Genomic DNA, 22,118 nt, shown 5'->3' with positions numbered 1-22,118 from the left:
AATATCCTCGTGCTCAGTGTTATTAAATGAATCTAGAAATACATCTAGGAGCATTCAAAAAAATTTTAGCATCACATTTTTAAACACCTCTTATTGTAATGGCGCAGTAGCATCCTCTCGGCATTCTAAAATCTAAGAACAGTAGATGCCTAAATATATAGGTCGTTGGGGAATGACAGCCAGGTATTTGAAATATGGAAGAAGATTCTGTGCATTTGTAGAGTGCTACTTACTCCTCAGTCGCAAAGCTTACAACATTTTCAGAATCATTTGTTGATCTCATATGTAATTTCGACAGTTGTTATTTAATTATAATCAGTGATGGCATCAATAATGTAATTTATCATGTCATGAGTGGTGTTAAATGTGAGGTCTTAAGCAGTGCGTGATTGGGGAGCACAACTTATAGTTAGTTAGCTAAACTATAACTGCTGAAGTTCATTGCTTTTGTTTTTTTGTTTTAGCTTTAGCTCATGTCTCATTCCAACACCTAAGGATAATGTCACCTTTTAACCATTAGTTTTTCAGTGAATTTCAGTTTTTTTGTTAAACAAAAGGTAAGTTCTTAGCACCTCGCCCAATACAATATCGCTTTAACCTTTGCTTTTTTCAGTGAATATACATATGTCTAATAGAACTTTACTATTTTAGAATTAGGGAGCTGTTGAGAAGATGGGTAGGCTGAGTAAACAGATGTGGAAAGAGGATGCTTTACTTATGCAGACCTCTATCCCTATTTTTAGTCTCTTTAAATATATATTATGCCTCAAATTACTAAAACCTCATACCTCCTCTCACAGTTGTAACCTGCTGGTTTCAGTCTTTAAATTCAACACTCCTATCTCAAAAAAATGACGTCCAGGAATGTCCAAGGGACCCCTTCCCCTTTGAGAGGGATTTACCACCTACTTGAAGCTGCTGGTAAACTGCAAGTGTTTTGCGGCCGCGGTTGCAAAACATTAGCACATAGCTATAGCACATAGCATGTTGACTCGCTATTAGGAATGGACACCCCTTCCTAATAGCGAGAGTCACAAATGCTATTTTGCTAATCAGCGACTCGCAAAATAGCATTTGTACATTCTATTACCCTTTTTTGCGGCCGCAAACAGGAGGATCTCCCGTTTGCAGCCGCAAAAAAGGGTTGTCCATCTGGCCCTAAGACTCTAACTTCCCTCTCATTAGATAGCAGCAATTTATTCACTGCACTGCATTTCACTGTGGACCTGTAATGGCTGCCTTAACATGCTGTCCATGCTCCAGAAGCAAAACAATGGATGGAGCACCTCCCCAATATGTCCTTTGGGGTCAGGCTTACCCTGCCCTTCTTTATGATTTGTTCATTCATTTTCAGAATGCAGGGACCATGTCCCAGAGTCTTGGATTGGCTGCTAACAAATATTGTTTATTTTGTGGTCCACCAATAGGGATTGACTAATCCCCTTAAGAATGGCCAACTAAAGCATATCTGGAAACCAACAACCCAGATATACCTAACATTTTAACCCCTGCATGCCCAACCCGAACACCTCTTTAAAAGCTTTAAAGGATTAACACCAAATCACAAAAAAGCATATTTTCTGAGTAAAGTTCTAACTTCTTCCCAAATCTAGTGTGATTCAATTCGATCATTTTTCCTGTATCTAAGAGCAAATTTTCCTCCCTTCATCTTGTTCCCCACTTGAAAGATTAGCACAAAACATTCCATGAAGCCATGAAGGAGCGGGTGCAGATGAACATTGTTTTGGAATGTTTCATGCAGATACGCCAAACAGTACCACATTTGCTAGAGAAACAATAAACACTTTTCGTATGGAAACTCTGAACAAACTATAACTACAGAGTGGCAACTGCCACTGTCTAAAAAGGTGTAAAAACATACATGTGATGTAATGACTCCTGATGAAGCTAGTTTGATATATTGACTCCCAACATAAGGATGCGAAAGTAAAGGTAGCACGCCCTTTACCCAAGTTGATGACACCGGTTCTACCCAAATCAGTGTTCCTTCACCTCCGGCCTGCCACAAGTATTCTGTCACCTCTGGCCTGCCACAAGTCATCTTACAGCCTTCCTACTACTACCCCGTTGCCGATTCCCCACATGCACAGAGGTAGCGCTGGCTTTTTCCTCATGTGTCCTCCTTGCCATCCTTTCAGCTGTAGGCATCACTGCTTCCAGAAGCCCTAGCTGCTACTTGACTGCCGGCAGGAACGCCGCGCTCATCTCTAAATGTTCGGACCCAATCCCCGCTGTGATACTGGCCCATGGCTGGTACCGGGCACCGGAGGGGTGATGTGTTTATCCCTGGGGGAGTTGTTGAGTGCAGCTTTGTCATCTTTGTCAGGTTTGAAGGAGCACGCCGCTCGATGGTCCAGAGCATCTCGCTTGAGGGTAAGCAATGCCGCTGGAGGTGCGGTAAAAAAAAAAGTCCCGTGCCTAATGAGACTCCAAGGCGTCGTGCGGAGCCTGAGCATCGCGCAGGATGCTTCAGAGCAACACGTCGAGATCAGGTGAATGCTTTGGATTGATGCGTGTGTGGGCATTGCTCGTCTGAGGTCCGTGTGACTCCTCCGGCTGCCGCCTCCTTCTGCCCGTGTCAAGTGTGGTGAAAGTTTTTGCTTATAGCTACAGTTCTTTCCACTTTCCTGCCCTAGCACGCTAGGTTGCCCCTGAGTTCAGTTGACTACAAGATGGGCGCCCATTATGTGCACCTCTATTAGTGTCTTGGTGAGGCTATCATCCATCTTGGCCCCCTCCCTCGGAAGTTGATTCCTTGAGCACTAGATACGGCATGCCCTGGAATAAGAAATAGGACTGGTCCATTCCCAGCTGGTGGCGGCCATCTTGGAGTGGGTTCTTCCTCATGTATCCCACACAGTGGCTCTCTTAGTTTGCTCCATCACCGCAGAGTGGGAGATGGCTACTTCCTCTATGGGCTTTCAAGAAACACCCAGCCTGAACTCCTTACCTGCTGAAGTTGTAAATTCCAGGGTTGTATGAGAACGACAGCTCCCATAGTGGACACCGACCAGACAATGTTCATTTCCCCCACCCGCCACCCTCATCCGACTCACCCATCAGGACATGGAACCTGTGAATCTTGCCAATGACCGTAGAGACGTAACTTTTTTTGGCCGATGCCCGGTGGAGCTACTTTGTAAGCTATAGAGGAGATGAGCTGTTGACTTCCCCTTCAGCTGTCACCAACCCAGCTGGACATTGGGCAGACTCAACATGCTCTACATGCGAAGAACTTCGATGCTCGTCCGATTTTCCTATCATGGCTGTCTTTAGATACCCATGACACAGAGCCACCATTTTATTATTTCTTGTCCTCTCCCTCGGTCCATTGAACTTCCTCCTGCGGACCCTCAAACATTGATCCTCAGCTGGATTGCCTTATCTCCTCCCCCCCCCAGGCCCGAACTCTCCTATCACCTATCTCATCTCCCCCCCTCCCTCTCTCTACCCCCTTGGATGTTTTATTTCTCAGTTCACTCTGTAGTTAAGTAAAATACAATCGTTTTTCGCGTAATCGTTGTGTAAATGGAACCCTGAGTGAATGTACTATTTGCATAGTTACAACTCTAACCACTTGCATATGTAGTAGTTCTTTGTACTTAATATCACTATTTTGTGATTCTGAGCTTTCCCGTTTGTATCTCTCCCCTGAGTGACTCTACAACGTATACATTTCCTTTTCTGCTATCTTTATCTCTTCCTTGTGGGACTCTTCAACTCGCTGACTCCCCCCCCTTTGTTCTCCCTGACCCCTGCCTTTCGTGGATCCTGTCTTTTTCTGGATCGCTAATTTACCCTGGTATTGAATGTGTTTTCTTTCTGTAATTAATGTGATTTTTTTCTTTTGCCGTTTGTTCCCTCTCTGTTGACCTGCCAGTTGCGACCCATCTCCTAGCCCCCTGTCCCTTGTTGCCCTTTGACTAAGCACTCCTTCTCGCCTTGTTGTGGAAAGATCCAATATTCATACTCTGGGGTCTCAGTGAACCCTTTGAGAGAGTCCACAGCGTCAAGGGAGCCACGCACAGTTGAGGTATGGTATGGCACCCTTGCCAAAGCACCCCCTCTCCCCTTGTTGGGGAAGGATCCAGTAGGTAGGCCTTGGAGTCTCAGAGACCCTCTGAGACAGTCCACAGAGTCAAGGGATCACAGCTTACTGGATTTTGGACGCAGCTATTACTCATCTACTGGTTTGTGCCCCCGTCACCCTCCCCCTCCTCTTTCATGCTATGTCTCTCACCCTTCCCTCCTCTTTCCCTCCTTCATTCTCTGTCTACTTCCCCTGCTCCTACCCCTTCTCCCCTGAATCTCTCCCCTTGCCTGCTTGTTCCCTTACGTATATGTCCTTATTGTTTGTCTCAACCCAACATGTAACTATGTAGCTATGCTCTAAATCTGTGTAACCTTTGTAACGATGTAACCTTCAACTATGGTCTGATACTCATGTAAAGTGCTCTGATACCCCCAGGTCTAGCCAGTGCTATATAAAACCTTTCAAGTAAATAAAGGGTAAATCTTCCATATGTAAATATGTTTATTTCACTTCGAGTTATGTGGGGATTCTACCTAAAATATATATATGTCATTATTTCGGTCCAATACACTGAATCTTTTATAGTGCTATTACACTTATTTGTACATACGTCCTTTTCCTGTCACTTATATCTCACTGACCTTTGTATTAAAGATATGGTGCAAGTGTATTTTTCTATGTAATTCATGTGTGGTACAGTAGAACCGTACAAACGTACAAATTAGTAAAAACATTAGTATTTTCATGATTTATTTTGCTATGTGGCAGTTTAATAAACAGAACTTTTAACATCACTCTACTAATTTCCATGCACCAATGCGTTATGTATCCATGCAAACACAATTTTTAAAAAAATTGAACAATATGCAAATGGCCCATACCTGATTTTTGACACTTACAGGAATAATATAAATAAGGAAACTTTAAGGATTGAAAAACAAAGTTAAATCCTCAGTAATTTGAAACCTGCCATTTAACCTTTATTTCTGCTTTCATGGCTGTATTTGTAAATGTTGCTTCAATCATTATCATTTGGATTCTGCAATCTTGAAAAGGATAGGTGAGGGTAATGTTGATTTAGTCTGACTATTTTAGAGTCAGGCTAAGCCAGCATTTCGTTTCCTTCAAATCTTTATCATAGGCTATAAAAACAGAGGCTTTTGTGTCAGGAAATCACCACAGTGTTTACAAATGGTGTTCAAACCTCCATAATAAAAAAACACGGGACATAGCAAAAGCCCCTAAATGGGGGAAGAATTATTTCGCAGATTTAGGGTACGAAGAAATGATTTACCAGATTTAGGGTACGAAGCGATAAAAACGTCATCTGGGTAGAACTGGAACTGGTCGACCCTCTCCCAGTTGTCTGCATATGTGCTGACCACGGGTAAACCACGAACTGCCCTCAAAGCTTTACGATGGATTTCCATTGTAGGCAGAAAAAAGGCTATCTGTCAAGGAAAGAGAAACAAGATGATTTTCAGTCCTCAGTGCAATATTAAAATTATTTTTATTACAGTTCAATAGAGCAAGTCTCTAATGAGGATGGGGACATCTCTGGAAACAAGAAGGAAGCCGAGCAACAACTGAACAACAGCGCAGATGAAGATTTCCAAACTGTTACCGATTTCAAACAATAACTAATGTGACTCAATCTTAAACCTACTCATCACCATCTATACTCATCAATTCTTCAACAGTCTCTTATAAAAGGTACTGGTTTTAGATTTGACCTATGTGTAGGGCAGTGTGCACATGCCCCCAAACCCTCTCCTCAACCCAGCCGTCCCTGACAACAACTATGGCCTCACCAATCAAGGAGAACATTCCGACCCTATTTACATATGCAAGTACCAAGGCCACAAAAAGTAGTCCATACAGTGTATAGAATTAGTAACCTTAAAAGTAATTCAAGGTAGTAATATTCGATTTTTCTTCCTTTATTTTCCGATCTTTTCCTATCAAAGAGGGGAGACACACTAGCACCCGACACATGTTTTGTCTTATGGACTTTTTCAAGGCTGCAAACAACGTATGTACATATATAAACAAACAATACAGTCAGAAGTCAGAGATAACATATACATGTAAAAATATACTTGTACATATGACATATCATCTGTGTACACTGACAACCTTACATTTCTATTTGATAGTGATTACATAGCTACGTTTGTGCTAGACAGAAACAGAGACAGACACCCAAATCGGTTATTTGTGATTCTGGATACCAATATCCAAGTATATGACATGCTCCTTAGTGCGGACCCAAGAAAGGTAAAAACTAGAAAGTGTCAATGATACATTAAAAGTTCGTTTCACTTCCAAAAGATGGAGTGAAGCATGGCGAGTGTATCGCCCTCCATTTTGCCACCATCTGTGGCAAGCATGCATAAAAAGTGGAACACCAGTCAGACACTCCGACAAAATATATTACTTCTTACCCAAATGCAATGGGAAGTAAAAGCGAGCCGGGAAAATCAGAAAAAACGGGTCCCAGAGCGATCTGAACTAGTTCCTACCATATGTCTGGGAGATTTTCTAAAAAGGACAATAGTGTGAAAAACACGATTATTTAACTATTCCTACTTCGACTCATATGTCAAAGTGAAATAGATCATGCATAGCCCTCACCATAGCGCAATAAGATTATAAAAGGGACGATTGCTGAACAATAGATTCACTAATTAAACCTTTATTCAAACCACCAATAACAAAATGATAGCACAGAACACATCTAATGTAATGGTATAACAACACCTCCATATATAAACATCATACTATGTCCGATTTAAAAATACTTTTATGGTTACTAACCTATACACTGTGGGGACTACTTTTGTGTGCCTCAGTACCTGCGTATGTACATTGGTATCTCCCTAGAGAGCCTTTTCTCTAGAGTGTGCGCCCTCCGAGTGGCTGATGAGTTTATTACCTTGAGAGCACCATAACGCATTATTCGTTCACCTAATTCTCTTCTGGAAAATATCCCGAATAGATTTGCATTCGCTTAAGGCAGAGCCACTGTTCTTTGTTTGTTTTGTGTCAAACATTCCAACCCGACTTTCAAGCCAGTGTATATGCTGTCACAAAAGTTAACATTTGGCTCCATGGGGAAAAAGTTTGCAAAATGATATGATAATCAGTTTCATGTAGCTAGTCATTACTTATTTAATGTTTGTTTCCTTTGTGCCAGCAGCATTTTATTTACACATTTTATCATGTAATCCACAGTGGTGCCCAAAGAACGTTGGCATATAAACCTCTGGTTAGCTAATGTATTTAAGATTGAGTTACAAGTGAGGTAGGAAAGGAGAAACAGCCAGAGCCTTCACATCTTACAAGAGTGTTCCCTAAGACACTGGTCAGAACAGTAAAAATATTATGCTTGTTCAGATCCCCTCTCTATTATAATTTTTATCTTAAAGCTCTACTGTTGCAGCAAGTTTGAATTTGATGCTTTAGCAGCAGGAAACTGCCGCTAAAGCGGCGATAATGAGCTTGATAATATGCCCTTGAGAATTCCCATAGAAGCCCAGGTTCTGGTGTGAACACCGGCTTCTATGGGAATTCACAAGGGCATATTATCAAGCCCATTATCACCGCTTTAGCGGCAGTTTCCTGCCGCTAAAGTGGCGATAATGTTATCACCGTTCCTTGATAATATGGCCCTTGGTTCAAAGCACCTACGATGGAATGTGAAGGACAGGTTATTATAGCACGACAGAACACTACTTAGTGTGTTATTGAAATAGATGTATCGTTTTGTGAAGAGAGCAGGGACATCATAGTCACAGTAACAAACCTATTTCATTGTTCACAACCTCACAACCACACTGCACTAAGAAGCATAATCACTTTTAAGTAAAAGTAGTCATTACTACAGGAATATCCGTTTTTCGATTCATTTAAAACAACTACATAGAATATTATAAAAACAGCCTTGGTTTTGGTCTTCCTCTGGGACTCAGCTTTATTGGTTTCAGGCAAGTTGTAGGATCTGTGTAGTGCGAAGTGTGCTGGCAGTAGGTGAGACTGTCTCTGTCAGAATCTCGTCTGAATACTGAATGAAGGACCTCTCCTGACAAGTGGTCAAGTGGCAGTCCTTATATACTATATCATATCAGACATCAGAATTTCTGATATAAGTTTAGGAATGTCTTATATAGATAATGTGCATCAAGGTGTGCATCCCATACATTTTCCTTTGAAAATCTAAGGTAAAAACCACGTCAATTCAGACTACACTGTTTTGGCTAAGTTTTGTATTTGTTCTTATTCAACAATGACATGGTGAAAAGCAGACACTTGTCCCACACTGTTGTCGCATTGGTTGTGAAATCTATTTCATTAGTAGAATTACATGACACTTCACAGTTCTTAGAAAGATACGGTCAGACAACAGCTGCGTCAAATGGAAGACATGACAATGATTCTGCATAAATCATCAATGATGGCCACTTTTACTGTCTACGTTTGAGAAGATGGCGCCTCCATTACCTAATATGGAGCCAGAGCCGACATAAAATAGAGTCGGACCTAAGGGGCTTTATGTCACCAAAAAGGAAGAAAAGACCATCACATGACACCAAATCTAAGATTCTTAATAGTAGAACACTAGTGCCACTGGGAATAATTAAAGGTCCATTCAATCAATTTATCAGTGTTTTTGAAAAGCGCACAACTCACACGATAGGATCTCAAGGTGCTGTCAGGGGTGTAACTCCGTTTGGGTCATTCAAAGAGCCAGGTCTTGAGGTTTCTCCTGAATTGGTCCAGTGTCTGGCTTCACCAGAGGTGGAGGGGGCGCTCATTCCATGTCTTGGCTGCAAGGTAGGAGAAGGACCTTCCACCTGCTCTGTTCCTGTAGAAGCGTCGGACAGTGACTAGGGAGAGATTGACTGATTGTATGTTTCTCTTGGGTGTGTGGAAGGTGAGACGGTTGTTGAGAAATTGATGTCCGTTGTTTTGGAGAGCCGTGTATGCATGCGTGAGCAGCTTGAAAGTTATCCTTCTTTTGACGGTGAGCCAGTGGAGGTCGTGAAGGTGTTGGGTGATGTGCTTGTGTCTTGGGATATTGAGGATTAGTCTGGCTGTGGCATTCTGGACTGTCTGGAGTTTGCGGAGGAGTTTCTTATTGAACCCAGCATAGATGGCGCTCCCATAATTGAGTCTGCTGGTGATGAGAGAGTGAACATTTTCCTGGAGTCGGCGGGTATCTATTTAGATGTTTTACATAGTATGCGGAGGGTGTTGAATCATGCGGAGGAGACGGTGTTGATCTGGCAATTCATTGTGAGCGTTAAGTCCAGTACGATGCCAAGGTCATGTGCATGGTCTATCGGGTTGGTGGGTTTCTGAGGGTGGGGGACCAGCAGGTGTTGTCCCATGCTGAGGGGGTGGGGGCGAGGATGAGGACTTCTATTTTCTCTGACTTGAGTTTCAGGCAGCTGTCCTTCATCCAGGTTGCGTAGACTTTCATCCCTTCTTGGAAGGTGTGCCTGGTGATGTTGGATTCCTTGGTGAGGGAGAGGATGAGTTGGGTATCATCATCGTAGGAGACGATGTTGAGCCCATGGTTTCTGGCAATGGCTGCGAAGGGGGCCATGTAGACATTGAAGAGGGTGGGGCTGAGGCAGGATCTTCGGGGTATTCTGCATCTGGTCTCTGTTGGTTCAGAGAGGAAGGACAGGAGTCTTATTCTCTGTGTTCTGCCTGTGAGAAATAGGCGTATCCAGTCTAGGGCCTTTTCTTGGATGCCGGCGTCATGGAGTCTGGTGGCTAGTGTGCGGTGGGAGACAGTGTCAAGGCTGCTGAAAGGTCTAGGAGGATGAGGGCTGCTGTTTGGCCTTGGTCAAGGAGAGGTGTATGTCATCGATGGTGGTTAGGAGGGCGGTCCTGGTGCTGTGGTTGTTGCAGAATCTAGATTGGGAGGTGCCTAGGATGTTGTTGTCTTCGATGAAGTATGTTAGCTGGGTGTTCACAGCCTTCTCGATGATCTTGGCTGCGAAGGGAAGCAGCAAAATGGGCCTGAAATTCTTGAGGTCCGTTGGGTCTGCAGAGGGTTTCCTTATGAGTGGGTTGACTTCGGCATGCTATCAGTCATCGGGTAAAGTGGTGGTCTCAAGGGTGCAGGTGATTGTCCAGCATAGCTCAGGTGCTTTGGCTGTGCCAGCCCTGTGGAAGATGTGTGGGGGGCAGGCAGTTCAAGGTGCACTGGAGTGGCTGCTCTTCATGGTCTTTAAGGTGTCTTCTGTTGTGAGTGGGATCCATGTAAGTAGGGTCTCTTGGGTAGCATCGCTGGGGGCAGGGGCCAGAGTGGTGCAGAGGTCTTGGTCGTCGAAGTTGTCATAGAGTGTCTTGATCTTGAGGTAAAAGAAGGCGTTGAGTCTGTTGCAGAGATCTTGGGAGGGAGGGGCGTCTGTTGTTTTGCTTTTGGGTTTGGCAAATAACTGAATAATGGAGAAGAGTTCCTTAGTGTTGTGGGTGTTGGAGAGGATTCTGTCTTGGAAGAAATTGTTCTTTGTTGATGTGATGAGTTGGCAGTGTGCCGTGGTGGCAGTTTTGTAGGTGGTGCATGTTTCCGGAGTTTTGCAGTTTCTCCACGTCTTTTCCAGCCACCAGCAGGAGCCTCGGATTCTTGGAGTGACATGGTGAACCAGTTTGCTTCCTTGTTGTGTCATCTTCTGGTCTTCTGAAGGGGGCAAGTGTGTTGGTACAGTTGGCGATCCATCATGGAGGTTGCTAGCCACGGTGTCTGTCGTGGTGGGGTGCAGATGAAGGCGGAGGTGAGTTCTTCCTCAGAGACTTTGTTCCAGAGTGCGTGAGGGGCAGCACACATGCTTGTGAGCGGTGGGTTTTCTAAGAGAGAAATGGATGCAGTGGTGGTCTGTCTAGAGCTGATTTGTGGTGTGGCTGGAGGAGATGCTGTTTCTTCCTGCAAAGACGGGGTTGAGTGTGTGTCCAGCTGTGTGTCCAACTGTGTGAGTTGGGGTGGAGAACAGTTGCTTCAGACCTATGTTGGTGAGGTTCTCTAGAGGACGGTAGTGTTAGTGTTGTCATACTTGTCCAGGTGGAAGTTCAGGTCTCCGAGTAGTATGTAGTCTGTTGAGGCAAGTCCGTGGGGGTGCAATGAAGTCAGCGATGGTGTTGGTGAACGGGGTGCGGGGGCTGGGCGATCTGTAGATGAGGACCAACCCCAGAGCATTGTTCTGGGTTTGGTCTGGGTCTGGAAGTAAATGTGCTCCATGGAGGATGAGATGTCATCCGAGTCGGTGGTTGTCATGTAGAGGGAGTGTTTGTGGATGATGGAGAAGCCTCCTCCTGTGCGGGTGGGGCGGTCATTCCTCATGATCTTCTGTCCATCACGAATGGCGGCTGCAATTGCGGGTCCGGAGCTGGCATTGGTTCGGGTATTTGTGAGGAAGAGCGTGTGTGTGTTGAGGAGGTCCCGGATTTCTATGGGTGTCGGTGTAGGGAGCGTACATTGAGGAGGATACATTTCAGTGGTTTCAGTGCACTGGTGTCCGGTGGGCTAGGGGTTGCTGCAGGGGTCTGGAGGGGGGTGAAGGTGCAGCAACAGTGTCGGCAGGAGATCGGGCCTTGGGTGTTGCTCGATGTCGAGAGCAGGAGGTTGTTGCGGCCGGGGTTTAGAGCATGGAGAGAGCTGGGGTGGTAGTGCCGGGGGTTCGGAGGACCTTGGTCCCAGGCGCTGGTTGTGGTCAGATCGCGGACAGGTGCAGACGGGCTTGCCTTGGGCGCACCGGCAATGCGTCCGTGCAGCAGGTTCCATTAAATAGGGGTCGGGAAGAGGACGATCAGCCAGAAGGGGTGAGTGTCATGCTGGGGGAGAGGTTGTGAAGGCAGTAGCCACGGGAAGCGCTGGTAGAGGGAGTGGGTTGGAGGAAGGGGAATGAGGCAATAAAGACAGAAAGAAGAAATTAAAAAAGAAAATGGGCAAAGGAATAAGAAGCCAAAACGAGAAAGAAATAAGCAAAGAGCAAAAAAGAGAAAGAAAGAGGCAAAGGGCACAAAAAGAGAAAGAAAAAGGCATAGAGGGCACAGAGCAGAGCAGAATAGCAGAAGAGCAGGCTGCTCTTCCACTAGACCTCCAGGGATGAGGCACAGACAGGAGACTGCGGGTGGAGGAGGGACTTGAACACCTACCAGAGGAGCTCGGCTGGAGCTTCAGGGCAGATCCTTAACAGTAGAGCTGCGTGGGGGGAGAGCAGTGACTCTGACCAGGAGGTCAGAGGTCTTGCTCTTCTTGCTACGCAGAAGCCACAATTAAGTAGGGGTCGGGTGAGGGCGATCAGCTAGGAGGCAGGAGCAACATGCTTGGGGCAGGGGCCAGGGGGCAGCAGGGAGCGCGGGAAGAGGGAGCAGGGATGGAGGAAGGGAAAAGAGGCAATAGGGAGAGAAAGGGGAAAAGAAAAAAGGGGCATAGAGTAAAGAGGCAAAATAGAAAAGGAGAAAATGAATAAGAAGCAAAAACAAGAAAACAAGCAGCAAAGAGCAAAAAAGAGAACAAATGAAGCAAAGAGCAACCCTTAACAGTGGAGCTGCACGGGGAAGAGCAGTGACTTTGACCAGGAGGTCATTGGTTCTCCTTTCTCCCTCTTGATAATTTATATGTTCAAGTCATTGTGCACTAAAGTAGTATAGCATTAAGATGGTTCACTGAGGCTGCCTAAACTGTGCCGTTGTTTCAGCTCAAATGACTTTTTGAGCTATGGCCCATATGGGGTGAATCACACTGCTAGCTGCTAAACAATGCAGAGTAAATTAAGTTAAAAGTTAAGTATTAAACTATGCATGATTTCCCATTTACTATCTTCACCCATGGTAACAGTTTTAGTAAAATTGTAAACTTTGAGGCTGTATGAAGATTTTGTTATTGTTATTGTTAATTTTGGCTTGTAGAGCGCTCAATACCTGCATGTCTCTAAGCGCTTCAAGAAGATCCACGCAAGTTCCAGGGGAGCGATGTATCACAGAGGGGATTGTTATGCCCAGGCTTCTGTAAATAATAGGGTCTTAAGTTTCTTCCTAAAAGGAAGGATGCAGCTTTCAGAGCCTGTTCTAGAGTTGCGGCATAAGAACTGAGAAGGCTCAGCCGCCTTTAGTGGCGTAATTGAATTGTGGGCATTTTAGAAGGCCCTGCGTGGAGGACCTTAATGAGCGGCATGGGGCATATTTCTCCAGGCTTTCCTTGATGTAGTTAGGTGCCTGTCCAAATAGAGCCTTGTGTTTAATACAGAGGCCTTTAAATTTGGCCCTCTGCTTGAAGGGCAGCCAGTGCAGTTGTTGTAGTAAGGGCGAAGCCCGAGTGTGCCTAGGTAGCTTGAAGATTATCCTGGCGGCATCATTCATCACCACCTGGAGTTTGCCCAGCAATGAGTCCGGTAATCCGATGTAGAGCGAGTTCCCATAGTCAAGCCGGGACAGAATCAGGGCGGCCACCACTGTCCTCAAGGTTGAGAAGGAGAGAATGGGGGAGAGTCTTCTCAGCTGCCTGAGTAAGTTCACACGGGTACCGAACACGGTGGAGACTTGATTGGTGAGGGAAAGTTTGGAATCTATTTTGATTCCCAAACTTTTTACCACCGGAGCTGGGGTTGGGGTAGCACGCAGCTCGTGCAGCCAGTAGTGGGAGTTCCACGGGATACTATCATTGGTGACGGCCAGCACCTCCGTTTTGTATCACATATCGTAGTATGTCTTTCACCCGGGTGTGGGCCTGTGGGGTGTTATCAATTTGTAGAATGATTTGCTTGTCGTCCGCATAGTTGAATACCTGGCAATCCATCAAAGCAAGATCCTTGATCAAGGGTCTGAGGTAAATGTTAAACAGGAGAGGGGACAAAGCCGACCCCTGCGGGACTCCGCAGGGGATGGACCCCCTCTCTGACACCCAGTCGCCCATCTGAATTTTAGGAGTTCGGTCTGTCAGGAAAGAAGTAATCCATTGGAGGATAGATCCTCCTATACCAATGTCTTTTATTCTTTCCAGGAGTTGGAAATGGTTGACTGTGTCGAACGCTGCCAACAGGTCGAGGAGAATTAGGACACATGGCTTGTTGTTGGCTGCTGTGAGCCTGATTTCATCAAGTACAGACAGCATCACCAATTCCATACTATGGTGAACTCTGAAGCCAGCCTGCCTCTCTCCAAGTAAGTGGTGGTCCTCCATGAACTTGGATAGGGTTTGCAGGACATGTTGTTCCAGGATTTTGGCCATAAAAGGGAGTTGGGATATGGGTCTGTAATTTTTCATATTGGAAGTGTCAGCTCCTCTCTTCTTGAGAAAGGGAATTACTCTTGCTTCTTTAAAATACCTGGGGACCTTGCCAGTTTCCAGCGAGAGGTTCATCATAGCGAGGATTTCTCCCTCAATTGCTGGAAGAGCAAGTTTAAAGATCAGCGGGTGAGCCAGATTTAATTTTGGTAGCAATGCGTCAGAGAGTTTCTAGGTCGAGAGTTTGGAAAGCGGAGATTAGTTCTACCTCATTTCCCCATGTCTCCACCTCTTCATTGAATTGTTGGGGGAATTGTTGACATCAGCCAGGACGTTTTGAACTTTATCGGAAAAGAAGGATAAGAATTTATTACATTGTTCCTGGCTGGACGGCGCATCCAGTGATTGTTTTTGTCTCAGTTCCTTGAGTACTTTGATTGTTTATTTTTGTTTGTTAGTTGCTATCAGGATTATATTTTCATAATATTCGGCTTTCCTACTAAGAAGCGCTTTTTTATAGGTGGAGACTTTTGCCCTGTAATCTACGAGGACCTGTGGCTCATAGGCTTTACGCCACTGTCTTTCGTGGAGTCGGAGCGTACGTTTTGGAGCCCAGAGCTCCTCCGTGAACCAAGGTGCGCCCTTACCCTTGTTTCCGGTTTTTATTTTCTTGACTGGGCTAATTTATTAATGGCAGATAATATCTGGTTAGAGATGGATTCAGACCACTCTTCAATATCGGCTGTCTCTGGCCTCCTGACAGGATTTTTTTGAAGGATGCTCTCTAAGCTGGGACCCTCGATTTTGTTCCAGCTTCGCATTAGTTTCCAGGTGGCTGGTGGGTGAAAGTTCTGTCTAGGTAGGGGGAGTGAGAGATTAATAAAGTGGTGGTCGGACCACTCGCAGGGAGTAGTATCCACTCTGTTCACAGATGGGAAAGTTGTCTAGGGTGTGTCCCTTCTCATGCATAGGGGTCATGACTAATTGTTTAAACCCAAGGGTGGTGAGCGTGTCCTCTAGTTGTTGGGCTATTGTTGCACATTCATTTTGCTGCTAGGCAGTTTGGTTCATTTGCGCAAAATTGTAATCTTTTATGAATTGTGTCAATATGGAAGTTTTAATGGTAATATATATTACGTGTGTATTTACCTCAAATTATCTGATGCCGCTAAAGGATTTAATCCCTTCGATGCTCATGACGAAGCAGTTACGTCATGATCATTGGTTGATATGTGCTCATGACGGAACCGCTCCGTCATGAGCACAGCCCATGGGGGAAGCGCTGGAGCTCCCACCCTGGGTTACTGATCTTGCCCCCAAAGAAGGGGATGGCAGCGAAAGAGTTTCCGCTGCCACCCCCGACCCTCCCACGAATTCCCATGATGTCAGCGTGCACAGCGCGCGCCGACATCATCAGGAAGCGCTGGACGCGCTGGAAACCATTTGTTTCCAGCGCGTCAGGGAGGAGGAGGAGGGTAAGTTTCTGCTGCTTCGGTGGGCTGGGGGGGGGCACATTGTGGCACATTGAGGCATCGGGGGAGAGGAAACAGTGTTTCCTCTCCACTGATGTCTCAATGCAAGGCATTCCTGGTGCACGATCGCGCACAGAGTCGCAATCGTGCACCAGAATGCTCCACCAGACACCAGCGATGTGTATTTTGATGCAAAGGAAGCGACCCCTTGGGAAAGGGTCGCTTCCTAAGGGGTACATTTTATTTTAGACTTTTCTTCCCCCCTGGGGACGTATCGGCCGATTTTTGGCTGTTTCTAGACCCAGGGGGAGCAGAAAAGCCCACTAGGGGGAATTGGGTTTTTTTGCAAATTGGAAGCAACCCCTTGGGCAAGGGTCGCTTCCTGGGGCCCAATTTATTTTAAAAGTATATTCTGCCCCCACTGGGGGCAGATCGTCTTTGTTTATTTGGCCTTTCTGTCCCCGGGGGGGGGCAGAAAACCCCACTAGACACCAGGGAGTGTTTTACATTTTAAATGGAAGCGACCCCTTGGGCAAGGGTCGCTTCCTTATGGGCCTAAATAATTTTAAAGACTTTTCTGCTCCCTCCCCCACCCCCCGGGGACAGATCACCTGCATTTTATGACATTTCTGGCTCTGGGGGGGCAGAAAAGCCCACTAGAGCCAGGGATTTAAAAATAAATAAATTGGTCGCTTCCAGGGGACATATATATTTTTTTGTGTATCTGCCCGTTTATTTGGCCTTTCTGCCCCCATTTGGGTAGTGACATAGCGTGTTATAATGTTAATTGTTTTATTTCTTCTGAATTGCCATTGTAATGCTTTATTTCTACCTTTTGTTCTAGTTCAAGGCTTTTGCTCCTTAGACTGTTCCAGGTTGCGATTTCGTTACTGGTGGTTCGCCTGTTTGTGTAGTTGCATGTGTTTGGTAAGAGACTTTTTTTTGTACAATGTAAATGTTTTTCATTTCTCTGCATGAATGTGTTTTTTGCAAATGGTGCAATAATTGCAGTATGTTTGGCTTCTATTTTTTGAGTGTCAAAAACTTTTTGCATTTGTGCTCGATGTGTATTTTGTTGTTTTGTAAGTAATTGTTTTTTTTTCTTTCTAGTGGGATATCGTTTTTGCTATCTCTCTGCAGAGTAGGTGCTTGTGAGTGTAGCGGTCTCTTGCAAGTGAATCATATTGTTTTTGAGTATATAGATCTTTGTGATAAAGGCACACATTTCTTTACTTACTTATTTTGCACAGTGTTGGTTGGTGTTGACTTGTTTGTGCAGTCTCCTTTCTTAGTACGGATAATGGCTAGCCGCAGGATTACTGCTCAGCAGGTTGTTGGTATGCTTTTTGAGTCTTCCTCTGACCATGGTTCAGAGACTGACTGATTCTGAGGCAGAGGTGGGAGGGGAAGATTCAGGCAGGGAGTTTTCTCTCCACATGGCATCATCGGATGATGAAGCTCCTCTCAGAGCGGATGAAGCTACTCTCAGTGCGGATGAAGTGCCTGTGTTAGAAGAGGACATTGATGTGCCGATAGTGAGCCTAGAGGCATCTGGGCTGCAGCCTGGGGCTGCAAGGCATCCCGTTGGTATAGTGTGGCAAGAGGCATCTGTGTTGCAGCCTGGGGCTGCAAGGCTTCTAGTTGGAAGTGATGACCTCTGGGTTGGCCGAGACATGGTGCAGCCAGCATTGCCAGACTTTACTGGTGTTCCAAGGTGTAGAGTGAATACAGAAAACTTTTTGCCGTTACATTTTTTTCAGTTGTTTATGGACGATGTGTTTTTGGCAGAGATTGTTGAGCAGACTAATTTGGATGCCGAACAGTTTTTGAGGGACAACAGTGCCAGCCTTAAGCCCCATTCTAGAGCTACCCGGTGGACTTCCACAAATCTGGAAGAGATGAAGAAGTTCTTGGGTTTAACTTTTTTGATGGGCTTGCTAAGGAAGCCATCAATGTCTTCATATTGATCTACTAGTCCCTTGATGGCAACGACTATATTTCCGTTAGTCATGAGTCGTGATAGGTATTTGCTTCTGCTTCGGATGCTGCATTTTGTCGATAATGGTTTAGCGCTACCTCGAGATCACCCTGAGTGTGACCGTCTTTTTAAGATTCAGCCTGTCATTGATCACTTTGTAGATCCAAGGAAAGAAATAGCAGTGGATGAGTCTTTGATCTTGTTCAAGGGCCGCTTGGGTTTTAGGCAATACATTCCTAGTAAGAGGGCACACTATAGAATTAAGCTGTATATGCTGTGTGACAGTAGGACTGGATTTGTCTCTAATTTCAGGGTGTACACTGGTAAGGAATCCAGGACTAACCCCCCTGGTTGTCCGTCCACTTTTGGAGTGACTGAGAACGTTGTGTGGGAACTTGGTAGAGGACTTTTTAACAAAGGTCACCATTTATATGTAGATAACTTCTACACTGGAGTGCGATTGTTCAGGGAATTGGCCAAAGTGTACCAACTCTATATTTTGTCGTTAACTAAACACGCATGGGAGTACATGGTGATATCTCTCTTATGGATCCCAACAAGTTAATCTTACCCACAATGTCCTGCAAACCTCAAAATGTGACTGTGACATGTTCCTTGCATTATTTTGCTCAAATTTTCACGCTGCAGAAAATAACACCAAATTTCCAACCCCCTAGCATTTCTCCAAGTATCCCAATAGAAATGGTACCTCACTTGTATGGGTGGGCCAAGTACCCGTGGCAGGGAAGGGCCCAAAACCTATTGATGTGACATCAAAATTACCTATCACAAACCAACCTGGTTTTGCAAGGGGGTCCCATGAGTTTTTGGCCCGGGGCTGGGCAGCCATCTAGGGAAACCTACCAAACCCACACATTTATGGAAACTAGATACCCGGGGGAGTCCAGTGAGGTATGGCTTGCATGGGTCCCCCAACATTCTCCTACCCAGAAACCCCTGCAAACCTCAAATTTCACTGAAAAAATTACTTTTTTCTCAAATTTCTGTGTGGGAAAGTTCTGGAATCTGCGTGGATCCACTAATTTCCTCCCACCCAGCGTTCCCCCAGGTCTCCCAATAAAAATGGTACCTCACTTGCGTGGGTGGGTCAAGGACCCACAACAGGCAAGGGCCCAAAACCTATTGAGGCGACATCAAAATTACCTATCACAAACCAACCTGGTTTTGCAAGGGGGGTCCCATGAGTTTTTGGCCCTGGGCTCGGCGGCCATCTAGGGAAACCTACCAAACCCACACATTTCTGAAAACTAGACACCCGGGTGAGACCATCGAGGTATAGCTTGCGTGGGTCCCCCAACATTCTCCTACCCAGAATCCCCTGCAAACCGCAAATTTCGCTGAAAAAACAACCTTTTTCTCAAATTTCTGTGTGGGAAAGTTCTGGAATCTGCGTGGATCCACAAATTTCCTCCCGCCCAGCATTCCCCCAGGTTTCCCAATAAAAATGGTACCTTACCTGTGTGGGTAGGCATAGTGGCTGCAACAGGAAATGGCCCAAATCGTACTGTGGAGACTTCAAAATGACCTATAAGGAAACTACCTATTTTTTGGGGGGGGGTCACCTGAGATTTTGGCCCCAGGATTGGCGGTCATCTTGGGAAAGTACCAAACCCAAACATTTCTGAAAACTAGACACTCGGGGGAGTCTAATGAGGTATGGCTTGTGTGGATCCCCCAACGTTTTCCTACCCAGAATGCCATGCAAACCTCAAATTTAGCTGAAAAAAACACATTTTCCACATATTTTTGTGTGTAATCACCGTGCTGGCAAAATGTCCTACCCCACAGTGTTCTCCTTAGTGTCCTAAGTGAAATGATACCTCACTTGTGTGGCTGTCCAATGCAGAATTGGCTAAAAACGTATTTTAAAACAAATGTAGCGCTTAGAATTCTCGGTGCTATATCCTTATTCCCTATGCTTTGGACTCTTCCCAGTCACAGGTCCTTGCCCCACCCACAAAAGTGACGTATCATTTTACTCGGGAGATTCAGGTTTCCTGTCACAGGGAGATGTAACCACCTCACAGACAGGCTGATGTGTATTGTGGCTGGGTGGAAGCACTCTCAGAGTGCTTTGAAGTCCTGCACTAGGGGCACATTTGGTGTCCCTGTGCATAGTACAGCTCAAACCGGTTCAGGGGCTTCTAGCCCCTGCTCTAGTGCGAAACTGGACAAAGGAAATGGGCGTAGCCACCCCACTTTCCAAACCCTCCCGTAGGTGGGTCCCCTGAGTTAGTCCAACCCCTTTATTAGGTACAAGTAAGGAACCACTGGCAACAGGACTTTATATATCCCTGGACGAAACTCTGCAACTGAATCCTGGAACTTTGACGCTCTACTCAAGATTAGAGGACTGAAGAAATCTCCCTTGGGGTCAAGGAGTGACTCCCATGCTTGGCAGGCACCAACGAAGCAATTGCCGGTCTGCATCTCCGAAGCTCCCGACGGACTACGAAGTATCTGAGGATTTCCAGACTTCTCAGAGGCCGACCTGAGTCCCCAGCAAAGCTGAGACCCGCAGCCCTCGTGAGTAACGTGGAACCGGAACTCCTGGTCACCATGCACATTTGCAAGTGCATTAACTTCTCGACGTCCCTTGAAGTCGTGCTTTGGGTTACAGGTAGCCCACACCTCGAATAGAAAATCCACCGAAGATTGTTGGCCTAGTCACCCCGAGTGACCCGTGGAACGCCATTTTGTGATTCCTCTGCTTTCTGGTTCTTCTCGACTTAGATCCAGGCTTGGATCTCTTTGGACACTTCGCATCTTCCCAGGCAGCAGCACTTCTTTGCCAGCTCCCATTGAAAATGACGACGCGACCCAACACCATTTGACACCTATGCACCCAGCTTCCCTGGGTGAGGTAACTCGAGTACTCTGGTGCTCCCATGAGTGTTGCCCCTAGAGCTTCCTAAGTCCAAAAGGGTTTGGTCCTAGCTCATCTATAAGTGTCCCTAATCTTTAAAAATCTATCCGCGACTTTGCCCATGGAAGCTAACGGGAGCTCGTGGCTGTGTTCTCACACTGCACACGGCCCATGTGGGTCCCCTGTGTCACTACCATGGGTGGTTCCTTGGGGTCCCAGTGATTCTACAGGCTCTAGGCCTTGTGTCTAGTTAAGTCGTGGCTCTTATACCACTATTTTAGTATATGGTTTGGCTCGTCCCTAGGGCCTGATGTGTATTTGTGCTATTTTACTGTAATATTTGAAGTGTAACTTATGTGTTTGGACCTCTAGCCTCATAAAGAGACTAGTAGGGTGTGTTTAGAAATAAATACATATATTTTATATATATATACCTGGTGTCGTTCCCTTTCATTTGGTCATTCAAGAGATTATAGACTGGTAAAACAAGCTGCTTTACATTCCTTCAAGACTTAGCCTGAAGGCTGCTCTCCATAGCTACCACTAGGATAGCTTTCAATAAAGTTTGTCTTTAACCTATCATCAATAAGGGGTTGTTTGGAGTGGTGTAAGGTGTCCACTATAACTAGTGGACAATATAACAGGCCAACTTCTCACATTGGTGTGCAGTGTGTGGGATTCCAGCTTGCTATTGTTTTAACAGATAATCTCAATTGAATTGACTAACTGAAAACCACTACAGGTACCCATGGTACATATAATAGAAGCTTTAGAGTACAGTAAGTTCTACTGAACTTAGAGTTGTGTGTCAAGGGCTTAGCACACTCTTACTACAACTCAAGAGAGTTAGTAGGCCACACTAGAGTAGGTAGTGCATACACCACACCTCACTAGTAATGTCTTCAAGGCCAGGAACAAGTGGGTCCCTGCCAGAAGCCAATGGGCTTCTACCACAAAGTATGATAACCTCCCATTCTTGGAATTGAGAGCATTATGCAGTACAAGGAGACTGAAGACAGGCAAAAGTCCAACCACCCAACACCTCATAGAGGTACTCAGGCTGGATGATCTCAGAAGACCTATAGGGTCTGAAGGGGTAGGCAGAGTGGGTGGGGCAGCAAATGAGGAAGGGTCTAGGGGTGAAATTCCCCATGACCTGACCTCTAATGCTGACCAGGAAGATGACAATGATCTTGACCTGGGAAATCCAGCTCCCCTGGAAGATGAGGAGGAGGGCCACAATGGTCCTCTCTTTGTCTCTCATGGAAGAGTTGGTGGTGGGCCTAGAAGGTCCAGATCTCCCTCAGTGGAGTCTTCCCATTCTGGTTCATCTATAGGGACCTCTATCTCTGCTCATAGGAGGGAAACCTCCCAGGAGAGGAGAGAGAGACTGCTGAAGTATGAAGAAGCACAGCTTAAAATCAAAAAGCAGCAGATAGCCCTAGAAAGGGAGTCCCTAGAGGTCTACAGAGCTAGAAAAAAGATGGAAA

The 22,118-nt window shown here is 45.6% G+C and overlaps 1 protein-coding gene across 3 annotated transcripts in view; it reads right to left on the bottom strand.

The window, feature by feature from the left end:
- The window catches only part of LOC146860192 (sulfotransferase 1 family member D1-like), a 788,090-nt gene that overhangs the window by 553,859 nt on the left and 212,113 nt on the right, over window positions 1-22,118 (bottom strand). For all 3 annotated transcript variants that reach the window (XM_085644033.1, XM_085644032.1, XM_085644031.1), the window contains one exon: window positions 5,349-5,505. In XM_085644033.1, coding sequence (XP_085500159.1) covers window positions 5,349-5,484 — 136 coding nt within the window. In that variant the 5' untranslated portion in view covers window positions 5,485-5,505. The remainder of the gene's footprint in view (window positions 1-5,348; window positions 5,506-22,118) is intronic.

Source organism: Triturus cristatus, chromosome 3_1 (genome assembly GCF_964204655.1).
Source record: "Triturus cristatus chromosome 3_1, aTriCri1.1, whole genome shotgun sequence".
Classification (NCBI taxonomy): domain Eukaryota; kingdom Metazoa; phylum Chordata; class Amphibia; order Caudata; family Salamandridae; genus Triturus; species Triturus cristatus.
Note: the sequence above shows the minus strand (reverse complement) of the source record. Positions and strands in the feature narration are given on the sequence as shown.